The 23,115-nt window shown below is 40.6% G+C and overlaps 1 protein-coding gene across 1 annotated transcript in view; it reads right to left on the bottom strand.

Moving 5' to 3' along the window:
* The window catches only part of LOC124051436 (ephrin-A5b-like), a 66,164-nt gene extending 50,436 nt beyond the window's left edge, over window positions 1-15,728 (bottom strand). The window contains exon 1 of the mRNA XM_046374809.1: window positions 14,789-15,728. Within this exon, the coding sequence (XP_046230765.1) occupies window positions 14,789-14,913 (125 nt within the window). The 5' untranslated portion in view covers window positions 14,914-15,728. The remainder of the gene's footprint in view (window positions 1-14,788) is intronic.
* Between the last annotated feature and the right edge of the window lie 7,387 nt (window positions 15,729-23,115).

Genomic DNA, 23,115 nt, shown 5'->3' with positions numbered 1-23,115 from the left:
ACACTGTAAAAAGACTATGACAAATAACACATTTCAGGAGCAGTAAACCGGACTGACAGGAAAGCTTGAAGGTCGATACCAAATGTGGGGATTATGACAACTGGATGCTGGTTTTACTGCACCACATTTGGGGATTCTATGGCAACTAATTAACAGCGAACACAAATGGCAAATTTGCATGAACTGTATGCAGGATATTATAATTTTGGACTAATATGTTTTGATGAGCAACATAACAAAGATTTTAAATATAACAAATTTTGGGGTGGCTTTAATGTTGCTTATAATGTTGAGTTGGATTTGGACACTGTAAGATATTTTGGAATTACCTCAAGTAATGCATTTTTTGTAATACTGCCAATGCCAGTGGTGTTTTTTTATGACAAATTTGTTACAATTTTAGGGCTTACTAACTTTTTTTTAACACATTCAGTATCCTGAATCAAAAAGTTTGGAAGCATCACAAATTGGAGGCAATAATAGAGTTACAGAATAACAAACTTTTATTATTGCAGTGCTTTAACAAATTTGAGGATGATCACAACTACCTATTGTTGGGGGACCAAGACTTTGGGGGTTGTGTTCATTAAAAGAAAATCACAGAGAGTACTGTTACACAACCTGTTTGTTGTAGTAGAAACTGGACAGAACATAGTTCAAATTTAAACAGGTAGACTTTTTACTCAGTTTGATTTTAATTGTCATAAACTTGAGGAAATTACTGGAGGGTAAAAGGCTTGAGGTTCTTTGACAGGAAAGAGAGACAGACAGAAATCAGAAGCAGCAAAAGACATAATGAAAAGCGAGACGCACAAAATAAAGAAAGAAAACTCAGCTCCTTGTAACCTAATATTTACACTGTATCAGACTCTACAACAATATGTGTGTGTCCTTGCCACAATGAATAGACCATACAGATAGTGATTTATTCTGATAGTTGTTGGCATTTCAGTTTACACCCCCCAGAATGCACCAGTCTGCTGCAGCATGAATTCAACATGCTGCATTAAGAGCTTTATTCCCTTCAGGCAACAGGAATTCTGGGTTATTTCTACCCTGGTGTATCTGGCACAGTTTTGGTTATCTGTGCTCAACGGGCCAATGAAAGCACAGCTGCTCCACGGCTCATTGGCTGCAGGGTAATGGGTTAATCCTGATTGGTGACTTTCTGAGAAGACACACCCCTGGTTTTTTGAGGGGTGAGTATTGTGGGGTGTGGGGGTGGATTTGCATATTTATCCATTTTCACTGTAGTATGGAGGATCTGTAACCTAATTTTTAAACATTTTTGTCTGCAAACGACAAAGATGTGATGTCATCAAATATAAAAAAAACAAACAAAAAAAAACTTCCAGCTTCAGTGTTGTTCTTTAAAGTCTTCGTTCATCAGCAGAATAATTTTTAAAATCATTTTAATCAGCTCTGCACAAAACTTTACACCCAGGCAGAGTCTTTGCTGTACTTTGAAATAACCGGAGTTCAATGTGATTTTAGATTGGAAAGATTCAAGAAGTGTTTCAAACAGTGGTGCTGCACCATAGCACCACATCTCCCACTACAGTGCTGGGTTGCTGGGCAAAATTTAAAATGGGCCTGCCTCCATACAGGAGTGGCTTGGTGGATGGTAAATGTGTGTGACGTCTTCGCCGGCGTGTTTCTCTAACCCCCCTGTGTATCGCGTGTCTAGACCTCACCAGCACGACTTCTGGAAAGAAAGACCATGTGACCCAGAGGAGCAGTCACAAGACTTCAACATCCACATTTAAGGCCCATTTTTTTTCTTCTTCTTCTACTTCGATCAATTCTTCTCTTTTATTCCAGCTTATAATCAGATAGGCTCAAATAAGTGAAACTGAAGGAAAGTGACAGAAGTAGAACCCGCCGCCAATGACACATGGCTGCATCAAAGCGAGGTTCCACCAGCTCACTTTTTAAATGATTTTTGTTTTTCTGTTATTTAGGTAAAACACCATTGATAAGGCTCATTATCATAATAATTTAAAACATTATGGTGACAACGACACAAAAATTTTAATAAAAATTTTAAAATTAAAGAATGAACTTATGATAGATGTAACTTGAATATATTTACTGTGATTATTTATTTATTTAATACATGAAAATGCTGTTGAATTCATAGACTTCCAAACAACTAGATTTAACTTTCATATTTCACTTTGGATTGATCCAGATTTAACTGCAACATCATTTACACCATAGATATATTCTTGCATGCAGGCTTACACACATAAAAATAATATGCATATTTGTACTGTGTTTTATTTAAGATTATATTTTTTGATAAATAAAAACTGATTTGGATGTGCAGTATTTTCTTTTTAAAATTATAAAGTCAAAATAAAATAAAGAAATAAAATTTAAATTTTGTTTTACGCAACTTTATGGAAAAGGTTCAGTAATTTTTGCATTAAAAAAAATTCTAGGTCACTATAAATGAAAATAATATTGTTAAAAATGTTGCTTAGTTGTGAGATATGAATAACAAGAGAATATCTATGGAAAAATCAATGAAAATGTTATTACGATGAATAAAAAATATCCCTGAATGCTTGTGGAGGTTAAACATCACTGATTTAAATGTTTACATATGAACTAAAATAAATTTTTCTTGCATGTGAATGTGTCTCCCTGTGATATTATAACATCATCACAGTAGGTAACACACATACTCCTTCCAAAGTGTCACACTGCAGTTACAAAAATAAAAATCTGTTAATGAAAAGTAAAAAAAAAAAAATAATTAGTGAACTTTTGGTGACCAGGCTTTTGCTACTTACAAAAGCCCACTAAAACTTAATAGTCACCTCTATCCAGAGGCAGAAATATGAGCAGTGAGCCATAAAGACTTCTGATGGAAACCTAAGCAGCTGGCACACTCAGGAAACAAATAAAACATCTTTATGAGCCTGATTTTATGATGTTAATAGGCACAGTCCCGGTCCAGTGGCCTCTAAGTGCTCTGCTGGACTGCTCCGTGTTTCAGAGCCGACTTCAGAGCCCGGCTACTGTCTGCACCGCCACACACAAAACTCTGCACAACTTACTGTCTTCATTACACTGTCTGGTGGATAATTAACAGAACACTTTGACTATCCGTGAAATTACAATAAATTCCCATTAGCTGTGTCCAACATACAACTGGCATATTCAGATGCAGAATATAAAAATGACACACAACAAACACTTTAGGAGTCATGCGGTCTGTGTAATAAGAGCAAATTTTCAACACTTTGGTGTGATGATTACAGTGTAAAAACTTTTCCAATGTACTTCACTGCAAAACCAGATTTGCCTCAAACACGTGAAAATCATCTGCTAATGAAGTGAAACTATTTCACCTTCCAGCACAAATTGAAATGTTTCAAGCAATTTCTAAACTTTTTTTTACTTTTCTTACCTTATTATTAACTTGTTATTCCACTCCATCACAACCAATGGCAGATTTTCTTCTCGTTTTTAGGCTCAGTATGACAAGACTGATCCAAGTGGATGTTTGGTTTTTTTTGGTATGTTTGTTTTGTTTTGTTTTTTGCAGTGAAAAATTATTACAACTGACAAGTGATCAGCTCACTTCCTGAGTAAAATGAAATGGATTTGGTGCAATAAATAATTCTTATTTACATTAAGTACTAATTACAATTTTTGTTTCTTTTTCATTTTTGTTTGTTGTTTTTGTTAAACTTCTTCTTATAACACAAAAATTCACATAGGAAGATTAACAGAGTGATTCAACACTTTTCTTTTGTTTCTCTCCAACATTTATTTGACTTATTTTCTTTCACAACTTTGATGTGAAATCAGAGTGAAACTTTGGGTGAGGTTGGGAGTGAAACTCGTCTCTTCTGCTGATTTTTATTTGTGCCCTCAGAGTTCATTGTTCTCTTTGAAGCGGGACAAGGCAGGTTATCTGTGATCTCGTCCGTTTTGTTAAACAGACAATACAGGCTTGTTAGGCCATTTGTTTGTCTTTAAAGGTGCTTGTCTAGGTGTGATATCCACCCTGTCACTGCTGATACCGCAAAGTCGACCTCAGAATCCACTACAGGGACAAAAAATGGCTTATGAGGCCAGAGATATCCTCAGGTGATTTACAACATTCCTTTCCAGTTTAAGAGGAATCTTCAGTAAAGGTAATTATACATCAGAATCAACTTGAAGCTTTAGCGCCACAAATAAGAAGGAATAGAAGCCGACAAGAGCTCTGCCATAAAAGTCTCTTCTCCGATTCATGAGCACATAGTACTCCGCTCAAGTGAAGGCATCTGATTGGTGGGGAAGAGGAGTGCTGTGATTGGCTGAGGCGATGACATATTCTGTGTCGACTCAGCGCTGGGACCTGTTACGCCAGATGCCCTCCTCTCGTCCCCTGCAATGTTTGCAGCCCCACGCACGCGATCCCTCGCTCCGCTTGGCTGCACCCTCTCATCGCATTACTTCTGCTATTCTAACTCCTCCATCAATTATGCACTAGAATAACTCAGGGCCCTGATGGAGCCAAGACATAAAAGGGGATCATCAGCGCAAACGCTCGCAGCGTCTGCTCGTGTGTTCCCACCGTGCTGCTGCTGCAACCAGTGATATGAGAGCCAAGGTGCCAGCTCATACAGGGCAGCAGCGATGGCACACAACGGGTTTGGACATGCAGCGTCATCATTGTGTTAGTAGGTCAATCAGGCTGGAAACAGACCTCAGCAACTCAACAAAGTTCTAAAATCTTCTTCTGGGATCACCGGATCTTGTTTTTTATTATTTTTTATTGTCCTAGATGAATGACCTAGTCTCATATCATTTGCATTGCTTTGTTCCCACAAAACAAGTCTAACAAGTGAATTGTGTTATTGTCACACTTGAAATTAGTTTTTCTTTTTGGCTTGACATACAAGTACTTAAAATAAGTCTTCATGAGGTGGATGTTTTACAGACATGCCCCGCGTATCAAGTTAAAACTAACTTAAACTGAGACAAAGTTGTTTATCAAGACAAAGCAAGCAACATTCACCTGATTTAAGTCAAACGATCTCCTTTACAAACACCACATAATCCATCTATATTAAAAATAAGATCAATTAGCTTTTGAATCCAAATACAAGCTAAATGTTATATTATAACATTTGGTGAGAATTTCAGTTTTTAAAGTGAAACTAGATGGTTTTACTTATTCCAAGAATCAGACAAGACAAAAACAAGAGAGCAGCTGTCCCATTAACCTGTGCTGATAAGGCAATGAGTTAACCGATGTGTCAAGAACCTTTATTTTGAATTTGTGATTGCTCATGCGTCCTTTTACCTAGTTTTAAGATCAGATCGTGTTTTGTAGCGGCCTGATCTATCATCGAGTTATTTTGTCTACCTCACAGGTTGATTTTTTCTTAATTAGATTTTCTCATTTTATCAGTGCTAAATGATAAAATGAAGACAAGTTGTCACAAACTCAGGATGATTCTCTTAATCTTCAGCAAAATCACAAAATAAAATGTATAATCCATAATGAAACAAGTCAAAATTGTCAGCGGCAAAAGAAGTTTGTTTAACAGAAATCATTAAAGACGTCAAGATTTTCTCAAAAAGTAAATGCTTGTTTTTTGAAACCGCCATATGTAAAGCACGTCACTGCACGAGAATTAAGAAAGGTATAAGAAATCTTCAAATACGCTTATCTGCATTGGCAACAGAAATATTTAACTACGCTTTCATTTCAATGCATTTTTCATTTTTTTCACACTAGAGGAAAAACAGAACTTCATAAATGACAAAAAGTTACTTTTTTGCACAAGGGTAGAAATAACCCAGAATCCATTCATTAGCGGAGTGCCAGATCAGAAAAGATAAGAAAAATGCTCAAGTGACATTCAAGGATTCGTAACCTACTTTTGTTCCTCAAATCAAAATGGAGTCGATTTTGGAAAATGGCTGCCTGTGCTCCGCTCCGCCACACACCACAGAGAAAAGACGAAAAGGAGAAGTCAGCCACGTCTATGGAAAGTGTACAGATCTTGGCAGTCTGAGATTTCAATTAATGACCCTGCAGCTCAAGTTGTACAATGATAAAATACCAAAAACAATTTAATCGCAGCCATTCATCAGCAAAGAAGCACAGGCCAGGAAAGAGTTTGTGAAAAGAAAAAGAACAGCCGACATAATGTCAACCCCTCTATTAAAGTCATGGCGGTCCTGACCTGGATTTCTCCTGGTTGCGTGTGAAGGTTTGTCCAGGCTCTATCGTGAGATCACAAACGACTTTTTTAATATTTCATGGGTCCCAAAGCACCAAGTGTGCTGAAATCCAACAGGAGGAAACACTTTGCGTCTCAACGGACCAGAGAGCCACACGAAAGGTCCCGCAAAGTCACACCAAGTTCATGGAAAAACAACTGTTCTTCACACGTCGACAAATAACATTTGTTCTTTCAGTAATTTTCACCACGGGGGTCTGAAAACAGCAAAACAAGCAAAGAAAAAACCTTTCTCTGTTGTGGTATGAAGGCACACAGCTCCAAACCATCACCAGATAAACCCTCATACCCAAACGATTACATGAGACATTTGAACTGGAGAAACAAAAGCAATTACACAGCAGCAGCAATGTCTCCCACAAAAGCATTTTTTGCTTCATCAGAGATGTTTTGGTTCATCTTTGCGGCTGAAAGAAACACTGGTCATCGTACGAGCTCCTCCACGCCGTGAATCACACATGATTCACAAACCTTGACTGGAAAAGTAATGCGCTCACACATCAGCTTTGTCTAATTTCTTCCAAGATACACAAAAAGCTACAAGTCAGCAGCCATTTAAAATCAGGAAATATCGTCCTGATGAGGAGGCGCACATACTTTTTTGTTTCAGGCCTCCCTCCAAAGCCGCACTGACCCACATATAGTTCCAGAAACATTTACTTGGAGGTTTGGCCCCCGCTGTCAAAATGATCACATTTGCTTTTCATCAAGCATATATTTCAGTCCAGTTTACATTTCAGCTGTGATCATATATGATTTCAATCTGCTGATGTGCCAATTTTTTCATTACGTCCGTTTGTCTTAAAGGAGAAAAGACAGCAAAACCTTCCCTGTCAGGATAACGTCAACTAATAAAACTACTAACATCGCAGCTAACTCAGTCAAAACCACAGACTGACCATTTTTGGTCCAAAATTAAACTCATTAACCACTACAAGAATGTAATCCACACATGTAAGAGGAAGCTGGTAACACTGATTCTGTTCTCTTCCAGCTTCCAATCAGCTCTGCTGAATCAACTCAGCCTTCACATTTACTCTGTTGTGGAGAATGATATATAAATGTTAACTTCTACACTGCAAAAAAACCTCCCTGCCATAAAGTCTATATAATGACTCCCGAAAGTCTGCAATAAAAAATAGACCAGTGATAAAGCTTTAGTCCATCCTGTTTCCAATACAAATCAACTTAGTGTAAGAATTTTCTGACGAGAGGCCAGTTGTTTCACTAGAATCAAGAAAAATATCTCATGACTAGATGCTTGTAACTGATTGATTTCAGAAATAATCTTTGTGCACTATGTAAAAGGACCCAAGACTCAGATTCAATAATACATTAAAAAAAAGTCTTGGTAGGATGGAGATTTTTACAGTGCTAACATTTGAGGCACAGGACAGAACAGAAGACGCACACTCCTGCAGCTGCAGGATTCTCTGACAAGCTTTCATTTTTTCCCTTTGACTCTAGTTTACACAGAAAGTCTTGACAAACTTCATAAATTTGTCTTTTATCATTTCTTGGTGTTGAGGAGACCATTAAAGGACGCTAGGAACGCTAGGATGGCCAAGCACCCACCCTGCTGTCTTTGATGGTGATGGTGATGCCCTGCAAACAGCAGCAGCCTTGCCCGGTCTGTTAGGAGCTTAGTGGCTCTTTAGGACCTTTTTGGAAGCAGTTTTTAGAAGCTTTACTGCAGTCATTAGGAGCTAAGGCTGATTAATGTGAATGGTCAGGCAGGGCCTGGCTTTCTGAAGGAAGAACAGACAGGGGTGAAGGGTCCCACAGGAAGTGTTTTGTGTCTCCACACAAAGGGAGGGCTGACCTCTTAAGCCCCTTAGAGCCTCTTTGCTAATACCCTCACCGGTGCCTACAAAGACACAGGGGATGCCATTTCACCACTCACATTTGAACAGCACACACACAAAAAAAGCCCCGCCAAGATTAAAACGGCAGAAAAGTGAACCTCTGTGCAGCGGAGTGAGACTGTGAGATTATGCCTGAAGAGTCCCCCGCTAATCCATTGACTGTCGCGCATATCAAACACTCACACGGTATCAGGTCTGGACACAATGAATTGTCTACTGTTGAATCATAAAAGTTTGATTTTCTCAAATTAGTGAAAAAAATCTGCCAGTACAGGAAGATTATTTGATATATACTTGGTTTACTGTTTCTAGTATACACACACATGCTTAATGTATTTTCTACACTCAAAGGTTTCTTTTGTTCTGCTGTTTCTTCTTTCAAGATGATAACAATTCTATAAAGAGTCTTGAAACAAGTGTTGCATTGAAAACAGGTTGAAATAATCATCCATTCAGTAGACCAAGAAGAATTCTAGTGCTGTGACATACTTTATTCTGTCATCTTTCACAATACTGACTGATTTGTATCGAAACGGGCTGAAATTATCATACTGCACAGGAAAGATTTTTTATTTTCAGTTTTATTTTCCAGATTAAGAGGACACTCCAGAAGATTTTTGAAACGAGCCGATTTGTATTCAAAACAGGTTCGAGTTATTGTGCTACAGGGTTTTTCACTAATGAGTAGAATCTTTGAGATTCAAGTGCTGCAATTTAACTAATTCTGTCATCTTTCGAGATACTGACATCAATTCTAGAAAATTCTTGTAATAAGTTGTCTTGATTGAAATCTTATTCAAGTAATCTTGCTTCACTGACAATTTTTTTAAAAATAAGTTTTAATAGTAATTTTTGCATTTGTGTGTGATTTTTTTCCAATTCTAGTGCCATGACTCTTTGTTCTTTCAACATACTCATTTCTAAAAATCTCTTCAAACTGATTGCAGTGAGGTTTGAGATATTATACTGAATGGTTCAACTTTTTCACTTAGACTAAGTTCAATTTTTTCTTAATTTAGAGTTTAGTGATTAACCTTCCTCTCAAGACACTTCTAAATTCTAGAAAGCTTTTTAAATTGACTGTTGTAAATTGAAATGTTGTACTGGATGACTTTTTGCTCTTATCTTAGGAAAACAAAAAAATGGTGTCTCAGAAATTGACAATAAAAACACTTTTTAAGATGAAACTTCTAGTGATGAAAAATAACAACCGCAAAAGAAAAGACATTACCCAGTTTGTGAAGCAGTTATTCTAACCACAGTGCCTTTGCTGTGTCAGAAACCTTGCCGTAAACCAATAAACCCTCCACACTTATTAGTTACCGCTCATCACTAGTTCCTGTCAATCACGACATGGCAGCCTGGGGGCCTCGCCTTATTGGTCACAGCGTAAAGAGAGGCCATGGGCAGCTTGTCTCTGCAGGCAGGGTCATAGAGAGCATGAGGAATGATGGGCGTCTCCATAGGACAACTGTTCCCCCCCTGCAGAAAGCTTAATATATGAAACTCATGGCTTAATTGACCTGAAGGTGCAGTCTTATTACATGTATTCTGTAAAGTACAACTGATTAAAGTAGACTGAGTGGTAGGAAAATGACATGATATGAGAAACTGAATAAGGGAGATTTCCTATCTGTGATATGATGCTCTTTCATTTCATGCACTGGCAGCCTGGAGTGCTGTGAGCTGGCTTAATGCTCCTGCACTTTGTAATAAAATGGAAGGTAAACCTCAGATAAGAAGCCTCTTATCCTTGGTTTATTGATAGTTTCTGAACCCTCTCTGCAGGAAATCACATTCAGTCAGCTCTCTTTGATGCCTTTTGAGATTGACACTTCCTCGAGGTGGAAACACTGCTTCTGACCCCACCCCAGGACTCCACAGCCTGGACACCGTTCCCCTGTCGTAGCCTCTGGCCTCCAGTGCGGAAGTTTCTCTCACCCCTGCGACTGTGTTGTCGCTCCAGTTATAATCCCCCTGCCCCACCTTGAATAACTTATGCACACTCTCCACAACCACCTCTCCCATCTCCTCCTTCCCGCCGTCTGTCTCTCTGCTCAGCTAAAAGCCGGCTATCAGCCGCTGAGTAGTACAAGCGGAACAATAGCAGCCTTTTCAGGCACTCTGTCCCGGCGCTGGGAGAGGGCTGCGGTCCTGAGACCCAGTCAATATTTGGACGTGGTTGCCTTTTTGTGTCCGTTTTTAATCCAAGCGGAACCAAGCAGCAGGGAGCCGGGAAAAGGCTGAGAGGGGAAAGCAAGGGTAAACACTGGGAACAATGCAAACGGGCCAACTCACAATGCCACTAGGGAAACTATCACAACATCAGCTCGCCACCAAGTGAAAAATGGAGTATTGTTTCTTTAAGTGGAGATTAAAAAGAGAGCAGTGTAAGAAAAGCAAATAGCGGAGGTCATTCTGCTGTGAGAACAAATGTGCGCATGTGTCAAGTCAAGGAGCTTACTCCGATTTCTGACATATTACTTCAACCAAAAACAACCAAGCATCTTCAGAACGTGAGAGGGAAAACACCATTCATATCATTAGAGAGGACTTAAAAGTCAATAAACACACTTGGATCACACATGAAAATGGGCCACTGAAATGATTCTTTGATTGTGTTATGGAGAAATATGTTGCATCTGCTGGGGAAAGCTTTGGATGGGCATTATCAGGGATTAAAGGAAACCCCTGGGGTGACAGTGCTCTGCCTGAATGCTGGAATCCCTCTCTCCCCAGCTGTCAGGTCGTTAGTCCCACCCAATGAGGTTCTTTGATGACGAGGGGTATCAGTTTCCATGGCGTCCCAGACACAAACAGCTTGAGAGATTAGGGACGGAACTCGGCCCTGATTCTCCGCTGATCCCACCTATCAGCAACAAATAAACACCTTGGGCCACGGCAACGCCTGCGTGCGGACCATATGGACTCGAGTGGGTTTTAATGAAGCAGCTAAATAGCTGGTGAGCAGGGAATTCACTAATAGCTCCTTGTCAGAGCAGCAGTAAATACCCCACTCATACACTTTATTCCATCATTGGTTACCGACACAGACGGCGAAGCTGACAAGGAACATCTGTGGCTCATTTTTCTTACATGAGCTTTTCCTCCACAGCCCTAGATTTGGGTGTTCTCGTCCTGGTGCTACTTTATAATAAAACATACGTGATCCAAGCTTTATAAACTAACTATAACTTTATAGTAAGACTTTATTGATCACACAGAAGGAGCAAATGTTTGGATCCACATCTATCTAATCTAATAAGGCTTCCTTCATAAAGGGTTTATAAGTTGTAACTAACGGCTTTATTAGCTGTTAACACTTCATAGATCTTTAATAATCTATTAATAAGGACTATGTCAGCACTAAAATTTATTTTTTAACTACTTTTTGACATTTAATTCATAATAAGGATTTCTTTATGAGGGTTTACGAGCCGTAATGGTTAATAAATCAGATGTTAATGCTTATCAGATATTAGCGATTAGCTAAAGCCATAGCAGCCTCTGATCTACAATGTATTTCTAAATTATTGATTAAAAATTTGCTACAACATGCTGACTTATTAATCCTACTAACAGTACCTTGTCAATATGGCATGCGCTTCAGTATAGCAGCATTTACACATTAGCCTTCATTATTCTTTGATCACAAGATATCCACGTGTAAATTTTTATCTCACATTTTAATCAGCCCGCTGTGTAATTATAATGTTAGTCCATTCTAGTCTGCAGTTGTAAATGTCAGTATGTTGTTAATAAATACATTTAGTCAGCATGTTCGGCAGCCCTGTCTGATCTGTGACAAATAAATGAATTATATTAAATCCATTTGAACCTTATGTAGAGTCTGTTAAGTACTTCCAAGTTAAAAATGTGTAGGTACAGCTAACAGTACTTTGTCAACATGAAAAAAAAAAGGAATTGTAGTACTGGCGCTATGCATTACTATTCAGTATTCTCCTCTAATATGATCTGAAACCACAGAAACCACAAAAAAGGAGTCACAACAGTGTTTTGCCACATACTCTGCACAACTTTATATTTAATTCCTACATCCAATCTAAACATAACATCGTCTGACTAATGGACTGACCGAGTGGAGTAGTGTAGCAACGAGTGAATTGCATTTGACTGATAAATACCAAAATGGCACAACTGTCTAAGCCTTTTTTGGGGGGGGATCTGCCTTAAAAAAAGTGCTATGAGTCATTTTGTCAATTACGTCTTGACAGTTTCTTCCTAACAAGGCTCCCTGATACTGGACTTTCACTTTATTTCATTATACGAGCACGGCTACTCTCTATCACTGTGGGACCTTTTCAAACTCCAGGGGAAGCTGAACCATCCTTGCCGATGTAAATCCCTCCTCCAGTCACTGCTGGTCTGAGCCTAATGAGCAACGAGTATCAGCCCAGGAAGATATTTCCCTGAGATGAAAGCGTAGCAAACATGGATGCATGTTTATCTAAATTACAAAAAGGCTCCTTTCAGCCACACTGAAACAATAGAAAAACATGAAAATGTCATCGTATTTTCATTTTTCACGAGTCACTTCCCATTTCAATTCCAGAGCTCCTGTAGGGAATTTCATGAATGGCTGAGTATGGACTGCTGCTCCGGATGCCATTTTTTCCCCACTTTAGTCAAATATACAGCAGAGAAGGCAGAAGAAGGGGGTAAAAAAGCTCATCTGGAAGTTGGGACTGTACCGCAGCAGGTTCCCAGAGCTCAGATACTCAGTACGGTTACATTAAACAGCAGGGATCCGGGGCCAGCGAGCTTGTGTGGAATACTGTTAGGTTCTGCTGAGGGTCAGGGGGCCCGGGGTTTAAGCATGGCCCTCTCTTACATTAAACAGCCCGGGTCAGGTTTAGATTAAAGTCATGAATGAGAAAAGAGGACAGTCATTTAGAGTTACTCATTTATTTAGCCTCCATTCTGCAGAGACAAAGCCCAGGCAGGGTGCCGTGCCGGGGCCGTCACTGGGCCCCATGGCCGGCGGTACTGCCCCGGTTTTGACCCTGACAACGGTCTCCTCTGTGCTGCTTAACCCGCGACTCGCCTGGTTACTACCAAGTGTGTGACCTCAGCATGTGTGGATCTCTCACAAGACCGAGCACCACGCTGTGCCTTGGCTGCAGCTGAAATACCCCTGTGTACCCCCCTATTGTCTGCCCCAGCGTGGGCCTGGAGGGGGGACACTTGGAGCGGGGGAGCATGGCAACCAAGAAACCAGACTTGGGAACTGGGAACTGTTTGAGGCCAAGAGGAAAAAAAAAAAAACAACCTGCAGCCTGTGAGTGGGACAGAAAGCCGTTATCAGACTCAGATATCTGTATGTTAGCAGAACAGGAACTCCCATCACCCTTTGATGTCATCACTGCATTTGCATTTGTATCATGGAAATCTTGTCTGTTCAGCTCGTCTGAAGCCCAAAAAACCAGCTTTTAGTCCCTGAGCAAATGTTGATATAAATTTATTTTCCTTGACTCATGCCGAAACTGTACGCTGCAAATACCAGACAGAGAAGAAAGTTTTCCTGTCCAACTGAAACAAAATGACACACACTCATTATATCAAAAAACGTGATCAAGTGCCAAGAGTGAGAGTCACAAAGGGAGGTTCCCTGACACACACAGGAGAGGTTTAGGAGGAGAAATGTCCCTTTAGTGTTGAAACTACAAGGATCTGGACTCATGAAATGATTTTTTTGGGGGGAAAATCTGTAATAATTAAAACCAGGAAGCAAACTCAAGTTTGCAACTTCAGGTTTTCAGTTATTACAGAGCAGACTTTAATCAGCACTTACTGAGCAAAGCAGCGTGTCACCGTGATAGTCAGATGAAAAACAAACCGCATAAAGTCTAACTTGTCAGAAAAAAAAACTCAAAGTCTCCTCGGATGAGACTCCGTTTGGCACAAAAACAATTCTGTCAGTTCTGATCGATGGCAGCAAACTGAAGACTCAGCGTTATTTCAGCGCAGCCGGCGCAGCAGCTCGGTGGAATACATTTCTCCCGGAGCTTGTGACACTTCTCGTGTATTTCATTTTCGACCTGAACGTGGAGCAAATACTGAAAATTAATGCGTAATAGCGCGTAATGGTGCGTAATAGCAGACAGCTTGTATGAAAATGCCTTGTTGTTCCTCTGTCAAGCATGATTTATGCCGCTCAATGTGAACAGTTGATTACAAAGATGATTCAGATATGGCGGATTATTACACTGTAATCACCACCACAATCCATCAACGAAGACAACAAATAAATGTTAGAGTCAAGAACGAAGCTAGCAAAAGCTCAGTTTATCAACCTGATGTGTGCCGGAGTGGAGTTCATCATGATGGTTACTCAAAGAAAATGTTAAGTCATAACAGGGAATGTTACACACCGATGTATTAAAAGGTTGGCCTTTAAATTGTGAATCTACAAAGTGATATTTCGTTTATTCTTTAAGTGCATTACTTTGCTTTTTTTAAACACTTGTGATGCCTCGTCTGATCAGAGTGTACAGATTGTACATTCACTCACTCAGTTTAACTGCTGTAAACTGGTTAGAATGAAGCTTCAACCCGACAGCGTCAAGGGTGAAGTCCGCCGCCTGCTGCGGGCGGATGGAGCTCCCGTGTGCCGGTGCGTCCCTGCGGGAGAGCGGGCGTGTTGCTTACCTGGGGTTGGTCCGGTTCCAGTAAACGGCGTAGCGGTCGGACACCACCTTGGAAGCCGGGTCCTGGCCGTAGACACACATCCCAATGACGAGGATGAGGAACAGGATCATTTCCACCTGCGGCATATTTGCTGTGGAACTCTGATGAAGCCAAAGTGATTAGTGTCCCTGCTCCAGTTCAGGTTTAAAGATTCTGATGGATGCGCTGGGATGAGAGTCCAATTCACGCTTTTTATTCCCGCACTGATGTAGCTTCCTCTTCAGTGTTTCTAACAAAAAATGAAGCTTTAGATATCTTTCTTTTATTACGGCGGGTTCTTGTTCAGTCTGCGTTTAGGTGGTCAGATCAGTTACTTTGCACCAAACGTTTACTTTTGACCTCCTTGAATGGAAACCAGTTCTACTTAGAGTAGCAAAAAGTCGGTGAAATCCACTATAATTTTGCCTGAGACACGAACAGTCTTACTCCGACTCAACTCCGCGCAGCGCAGTGAACAGTTTCTCCAACTCGCACTGAATTTCCCACACAGCAAGCAGTGTTGCGTACGCAGTGGAAAAATAAAGAAATAAACATACAATAAATGTTCCACAGTGCAAAGATAAAGACAGCAGACACGCAGTTCTTGTACCGTCGCTCTCTGCAGCTCAGGATCTCTCCTCCTGTTCGCTGTGAATCACCAAGACGCCAAAAAGAAGAAGAAGAAGAAGAAGAAGAGGAGACACAAACCAAGCGGCTTCAGCTCCGGCTGAACCCGCGGCTGCACTGCCGAACAACAGCGTACGCAGTAAATCAAACCTCTCCGCCGCGCGTAGACGCACACAATCTCCGGGTTAAATGTCCCCTGACGAGCAGCACGAGAAGCGCTCTTATCGATGTGAAGGAACCAAAGCAAGTCTGCAGCGCTCAGGATCCTGCGGCCATGCTCTCCCGGACCGACCCCCCCTCCCCCTCCTCCTCCTCCAACCCCTCCACTCCCCCATCCCTCTCCCTCTCTCTCTCTCTCTTTCCTCCCTCCCACTGTGAACGCTGGGGCACACTGTAAAAAATATTGGTTTTAGCAGTCGAGGCGTTTAAGTCGCAGAATCTTCCTGAAGCCGACACTCCCACCCCCCACATTCAATGCCGTATTAATGCTAACGGATTAATCAGCTCTGCTCTGTTGCCACTTTGTGACGTTTCACATCTTCTCACCTCTCGGAAAATCCTTTCAAAGCAGCTCGGTCAACTTGGAAATAGGGCAATAACATGTTGCCGACGTGCGCAGAAACTGATCTAATTGTTCGCCCCGTGAATAGGCTCATTATGAAGTTCATCTGTGTGGGATTTTAAGAGCAGCCGCTGCAGCATGTTTGTTATTGCACGTATTTCTTGCAGCGTACAGTTTCACGGTTGCTCACAGTCTCATTGGTTTGGATTTTGAATGACGGGCGTTTCGCTTACAAAAACAACGTCCCTTCTTCCTGAAGGGGTATCTGTGCTTCCCAGGCCAGCAGGCAGATCCTAGGTCAGTTAGCAGGAGATAGCAGTCCTGTTCTCAGTCTGCCCAAGTTTCATTTCGTAACAACCAATTACAGAGCTATAAAGTTGTTTTTTATTCGAATGCTCCATTACTACAATTCAGCTGTTTTGAAAGAGAATTAACTTAAGTTTATGAATTTTATGAATCTGTGGGCATTAACTATTTTGGCAGTAAATGCAGTGTTCTATCTTGCCACAAGGCAAACTGGTTCCAGGAGAGTTATTTAACTGGCTAAATTGCCTTGAAAACAACAAAAGTATCTCAAATGGCAGAATTTTCACTTGTTTTGGGTGAAAACTGACCCCAGAAGAGACACACATTTTATTGTCAGCACAGAACAACGCCTGCTTTCATATCTTCCAGTTTTACAACTTATGTATTTTTATTGGCCACACATTTATATCACAGACATTTTCAGGACTGTGGATCTACCGCGTGCTGTGCAGTGGTTTGGGTTTGGGTGACTCAGTGCGCCACATAGTGGTGATCATGGGAATTCAGTGCAATCATGAACTGTCTGAGGATCCACCGGGTCTCATTTAGAGGAATTCAATACACTGCTCCTGAAGGAAGAGAACATTTGAATTGCTTCTCTGTTTGGATGGAATTATCATTAGACTACATAAACATCACTAGCTGGAGTTTGGAGATTGTCCATCAGTGAGTCAGTGCAGATACAGACAGACGTCATCCTGGTAGTTTAACTAATCCTCCTTATAAGAACAGTACCACAGAGGAAGTTTGTCTAAGGGTCGCTGGACTCAACAGGAGGGTTGTAAACTTTACAGAGACACTGAACATTCTCCACTTCTCAAACTGTGGCTCCTGTTCGCAAACGGCCTGATTTATTCCACCTGAATACTACCGGGCTTCTCAGAGCACAGAATGAAATAGCTTTTATAGAAGCAACACTTAAGTGGATGGGCACAAATACTTTTTCAAGTGTTTTATTTTACCAGGACGCATGAAGATAAAAAAATATTTATAATAAAAGCTGAGGGATGTTTAAGAAAGGAGTGGCAAAGTGCTGAACAAACCCAGCAAAGGGAGCAAGCATTAAACTGTTTCATGAGCCAGTGAATAAAATTTGTTTTATTTGATGACACTGAAACACAGACCTGAGACATCACTGACCGATCACACTGATTCACAGTGAAGAAACCTGATGTGTAAAGACGCCCCTGTGGTCTTTAGAGCAGTGCATTAACCCTAGAACACTAACGTTAAAATTAGTAACACCATCACTAACGTTGGGTATATTTTACCCGATATAATATCTTGGATAAAATACAGTTTATCACACCAGCGTTCATCATGCCATATAGGACACACAGTGGCCACCTCTTGGTTTTTCTTTCACAGCTGTACTGAGCACACATTTGGTCGAAAGTATCAACACATCCCGTCATTTGGTTGTAAAATTCAATCACTTCAAAATTGTGTGGGTGAAAATCACCCGACGTTAGTGTTCTAGGGTTAAAGCAACAACAGAACGATCACAGTTAAGAATACAACAATCTTTAAGGTTTTGTATGTCTCGTATAACAAGTGTTGTAATGCCTGACAAACAGATGTGGACACGACACAAAATGAAATAAGACAGCTTGAACTTATGAAACAGGATGCCAATCAAGTGATTGATTTTATTGCATAAAATACAATGACATAACAGCCTCCACCAGATGGCTAAAATAACTTCACAAACTTCAAATAACTAACCCTAACACCAACTCCTTTGTGTTTTTAATAAAATAAAGGGACATTTAGCTGAGAGCCTTGGGTTACTTTTAGAATAGCTTTAATATTGAATTTCAACATATCTAGAATGACAAAGGCTATTTGATTAAAATAGCTTACTACTGATAACCGAAAAAAGAACTAACTTCAGATTTTAATAGCGTAACACGTTCGGTTGCCATTTTCATGAACTCACTGGAAGCTGACTCACAGTGTGGAACTGTTAGGGAGGAACTCTGGAGAGCACACCGTTTCAGTCTGACTGATTAATTGTAACACTGGTTAATCCTGAGGTGAAACTAAACCTGACGTGGGCCAGCCCAGCTTTGGTCAGACTTATTTAAAACTCCTTTATGACACATAGTTTTCTGAAAATAAACATGAGTCACTGAAATAAGCCTGGGTAATCTGGCTTCATGAAGCACCTGTAACTGCCCACCTGTCCACATCTGTACCCACTAAACATGCTGTATCCCATCCATCCTGAAATCGCTGGTGAGCGAGCTGAATCCAAGCTCCACACATCGTGATCATCTTCCTGCGGGCTTTGTTTACAGTAAATCCACCTCACACTGCGTCTGTTTGGGTGTCCTGGTGAGGTCATTGTGTTTGTGCATGCATGCACGTGTGCATCGTGTGAATGCACAGATACGCAAACCTGCAGGTCTGAGAGCGTGCTGATGAGTTTAAGTGAGTGTGTGTGTGTGTGTGTGTGTGTGTGTGTGTGTGTGTGTGTGTGCATGCACATCAGACTGATCATCCACCTCACCCAGACTAATCCATGAGCTATAATCACCTCATCTCCCCAGCTAAAGTGCCTGTCCTACTTCATTTACGCCTGATATACGTCTGTGTTCCCCAAGACAATGGAGTCATTATAAATTAGGGTCAGTGGGGCTGCCAGTACAACACACGGCGGTGCATCCTAATGTTTCTCATGGCCTTATGAGTCGACTGTCACACACATGGAGGTCTGAGATCACTAAATAAAGTGCATTATATATCACACACTGTTTTTCCACAGGTAAAACACACTGAATTACAAGCATGCTCACAGCGAGCAGAGTGAGCTCCAGATTGGTCTGATTTTTCCTGTTGTTTATGAAAGCAATCTGTAATAAACCAGAGCTGTCAACGTGCCACTGAGTATTTATGTTGTGACACAGGCATTACAGCCCCTCAGTCCTCTTCCATTAGCAGCTCGTAAACAGACTGTAATCACGTTCGCCTCTGCAAAGAAAAATCCATTTCAATATTCCTGTCTTGTAGCAAGAAGTAAATAAATTCTTTCTTTTTATAACACAAGTTAAATATCTGCTGTAACCACTTGGGTTGTTTATATTTAGCTGATTCATTTGTTAGTTTTGTCAGGACTTCCAGTAGAACCTTTAGTGCTATGTGGTAGTCCTATTTGGTAATAATATGAGCTGTATGAGCTGTAGAAAGCTGTAGAAAGACCAAAATGAACCCACTGTAGATCCAGCTGGGGAGTCAGGAAGTGCCAAGTGTTTTTAAAACTAACATTATCTGATGGTGGGGAGGATGCCATGTGGCAAAAACAAAACTAAAACAAACAAATCAGTTTGCGTTGTATTGTTTTTCCTTGCCAAAAAGCTCCAGGAAAGCTGTAACTATGTTTATCATTTTGTCAGGTTTGTTATAAGAGTTGGGACCTGGATGGATCCATAATTATTTCCTCTTCAGCCTCAGCTTGCCGTCAGCTTTTATATGAAATAACTGGCCCAAAATGCAACTGTTCAGTACAATAGGTGTACCAAATCTGACTTTCAGCATTTGGACTTGACTTTCCTCAAAATTTAAACTTGTATGTTGGTGTTATGTTTTTGGTTAATTCAACTTTTTTTCCTACCAGAATTTATGAATAAAGTGACATATGTTTAATTAAATGAATGATATCTGAAGGATGACTACGTTTGTACTAGTGAGTGTTGTCTGCCCATATCTTAAGGTTAAAGTCTTTATCACTGTCCTTAAAGTGAGGGTGAAAAACCTGCCGTCACAGATTTGAGAAAATTGCAACAGCTGCTAAAATAGTTAATGGACTGTATTTATGTGCAGATTTTCTACTCTTATTGACCACTCAAAGCACTGGGCTGCTATTTCAGCTTTCCATTCAGAGTAATCAAAGCTTGCTGCCTGCATTGCACATTAATGCCTATTGATGAGGGTCATTTAACATTCTACAAGCCTTTCTCTGCTAGTTTTCCAAAGGTTCTTAGGAAAAAAGTAAATAGTGAGGTGTTGTTTCTGAAATAGTGCGTTAGATCCTTACTGTTCTTGACAGTCATGTATGTCTGTCTGTTTCCTCTACTCTTACTGTCCATCTGAATTCCTTTTGCTTTCACCATTTCTTTTTCCACGTTTTTAAGACTGCTTGTGATGATATCGCCATCTCCTCATGGAAAAGTAAATGTTTATCTCTCCCCGAAGGGAGTGGTTTATTCCTCTGTCTCTCTTTGTTCATCACTCTGTCTAAAACTCCAACATGAACCTTCCCAGCTGGTTTTGCAGTGCAGCTTAGTACAGGACATTGATGTTGAGGTAGAAGAAGAATAGCCTCTAATAAAAGATTTGGCCTTGGTGAAAAATATACAAATTAAGGTGGAATAGGAGCTGAGAGAGGAGAGGTGTGAGGAAGATGCATGATGACAGGCTGACTTAGACCCCAAAAGACGTGGGAGGTCTGAGTTATTCCTGTCAAATCTGCACTTGTAGGTCTGTGTGTGGCACCTGGTTGAACTCCTTTTTGTATACATGACCTCTGCAAACACAAATACACAAAGTCACACTTGCACACAAAAGCTTGAGAGCGTGTGTAAGCTCACACAAGGACACACACACACACCTCACATCTTTTTATGGAGAAGAAAGGTCTCCCCATCAATGTTTTCATAGTGGTGTTTCCCTACATGTAGGTAAGTAATGCCTGTGACCCATGGAGCCTGCCCTGCTTAAAGTCATTCAAACTGAGGGCTGCTGACACTGGAATGCTAGCTATGTCAGTGGGGGGAAGTGCTCACCAGATTTGTGCATTTATGCCAGTGATGTGCACACAAGGAGTTTGGAGGGGTGAAATGCCCCTTTGTTGTAGCTCTTGTTGACCCTTCATGTGTCTTAACTGTAATGAGACAGTGTTATGCTCTATTTTAACCCTACTGTTCACACCGAAAGTGGACTTGGTGCCCCTCTGTTTAAGTAAAGTCTATATTTGCTTGACCAAATTGCCCCCAAGTAACCTTCTTATTAGGCCAAAGTGTCCTTCTTGTTGAATAAAGTGACCTTGTGTGATCAACAAAGTGCCCCCTTGGATCAACTCTAGTGTATCTATAAAGCCTCTAAGTGCCTCATAGGTCAGCTACCATGTGCCCCCCAGGTTGCTCAAGTGCCCCTGTGGTGGGACGGTGTACTTCTGGTTGACCCAAGTTATATGCCAGTCAACCAAGGTCCTCATGTAGTTGACTGAAGTACTCCCAAGTAACCTTGTTCTCAGTTGAAATGTTAGCCCAAGTGCTCTCTGATCAACCCAAGTGCCCCCGTGGTCAACTTTGACATAACATTTATTTTTATTATATGTCACACACGTGTAGTACAGCTATTTTTGTGAACATTTTTGCTCATTGTACTGACAACTCCATCCAAGTACACTGCACTTGACTTCAGAACACCATAGAGTGGATGGATTGACAGTTAGCCAAGCAAACGTTGCATTAAATTGAACACCACTTGCAGTGATTGGCTGTAAACAAAATCATACAAACAGACAAGTGTACTTCTGTCCTGTGCTTATTTCAAATACCTTTCTTGCAGTCTTAGGATGAATAAAAATTAAAAAAAAGAAACCTGTGCAAGGGGGTACAGACTACCCCTTTCCATTTCCTCTTGGCCCTATTATGTTTGAATTATAGTATAGTATATAGTCAATCTTTCCACGGTATCAATTCACTCAGTTCATGCGGAGGAGACTAGGAAAAGTCACAGCAGTTGTGGCTGACTGCCCCAAATACTAAATGAGAGGGTGTTACCCGAATCAAAGCAAAACCTGCCTCGGGGAGTTACACGCTGTGGCTGAAGGTCCAGCACTCGTTTGCTCATTGATCGACCCTTATTGTCCTTTCAATCAATCCTCTCACTCCCATTTTGTCAGTTCTGTCAATTTTGTCAGTCTGAAATTAGCTTATTTCTGAAAGTGTAGGAGTCCAGATTAGATTTAGAGAGAGGACAAAAGACAAAATGGAAATTTGCTCAAGAAATGTATGTATATTGAGTCATATTATGTAGCCAGTGCCCATGTCTTAACTCCCTGCTGAAAAACAGAAAGACAGTCTGTACAGAATGTGGGACCTGTAAACATAACCAGAAACAAGCTTGGCAAAAACATGACCCTTTGAAGTGGCTCTATGAGTTAATTTCTATCAAAGAGACTAATTATACACCCAGCATCTATACACCTTTTATTTCTTCAAATGAAAAGGACTGGAAATGATCTTAGCCAGCTTTTGTTGATTAACCTTTGATCTCAGGCATTTCAAACTGAAGTGAGCACTTGATCATAACAGGAAATTGGGGCAGCTGGGAATCAGACTGGTAAAACAACATGACTCCAAGCATGATAAAATTGATCAGAAGCAAATGATCGAAAGGATTCATCAGCTCATGTGTCATGTGCAGATAAATGAGGCAGCAGGATTGTGCGTTCGTAGGTTAAGATCTCGACCTCACTGGAAGGCGGGTGGGGGATACATTGTCTGATTCTTCTTCCGACAGATACCTGATCCCCCCTCTGGGAAGATGAAACGGACACTTTTCAATAAAGCTAGTGGCCTCTAATAGAGGTTTTGAAAATAAATGACTTGGTCAGTCTCAGGAAGGGCCCCTAAATCAAAATGAAAACATTTAATAATTTGAAGAGCTTCCAATTCCAGATTCCAGGGTACAGAAAGCAAATACACTCAATAACACAAATAAACTGGTGAGATACGGAGTGCTGATGTGAGTATGTGATACTTTTCATATAAGTGACCTCGCATGTATGATTGTCTTTTTATACATA

This window comes from Scatophagus argus, chromosome 20, assembly GCF_020382885.2.
Source record: "Scatophagus argus isolate fScaArg1 chromosome 20, fScaArg1.pri, whole genome shotgun sequence".
Taxonomy (NCBI): Eukaryota; Metazoa; Chordata; class Actinopteri; family Scatophagidae; genus Scatophagus; species Scatophagus argus.
The sequence above is the reverse complement of the archived record's forward strand: the minus strand, read 5'-3'. Positions and strand labels throughout refer to the sequence as shown.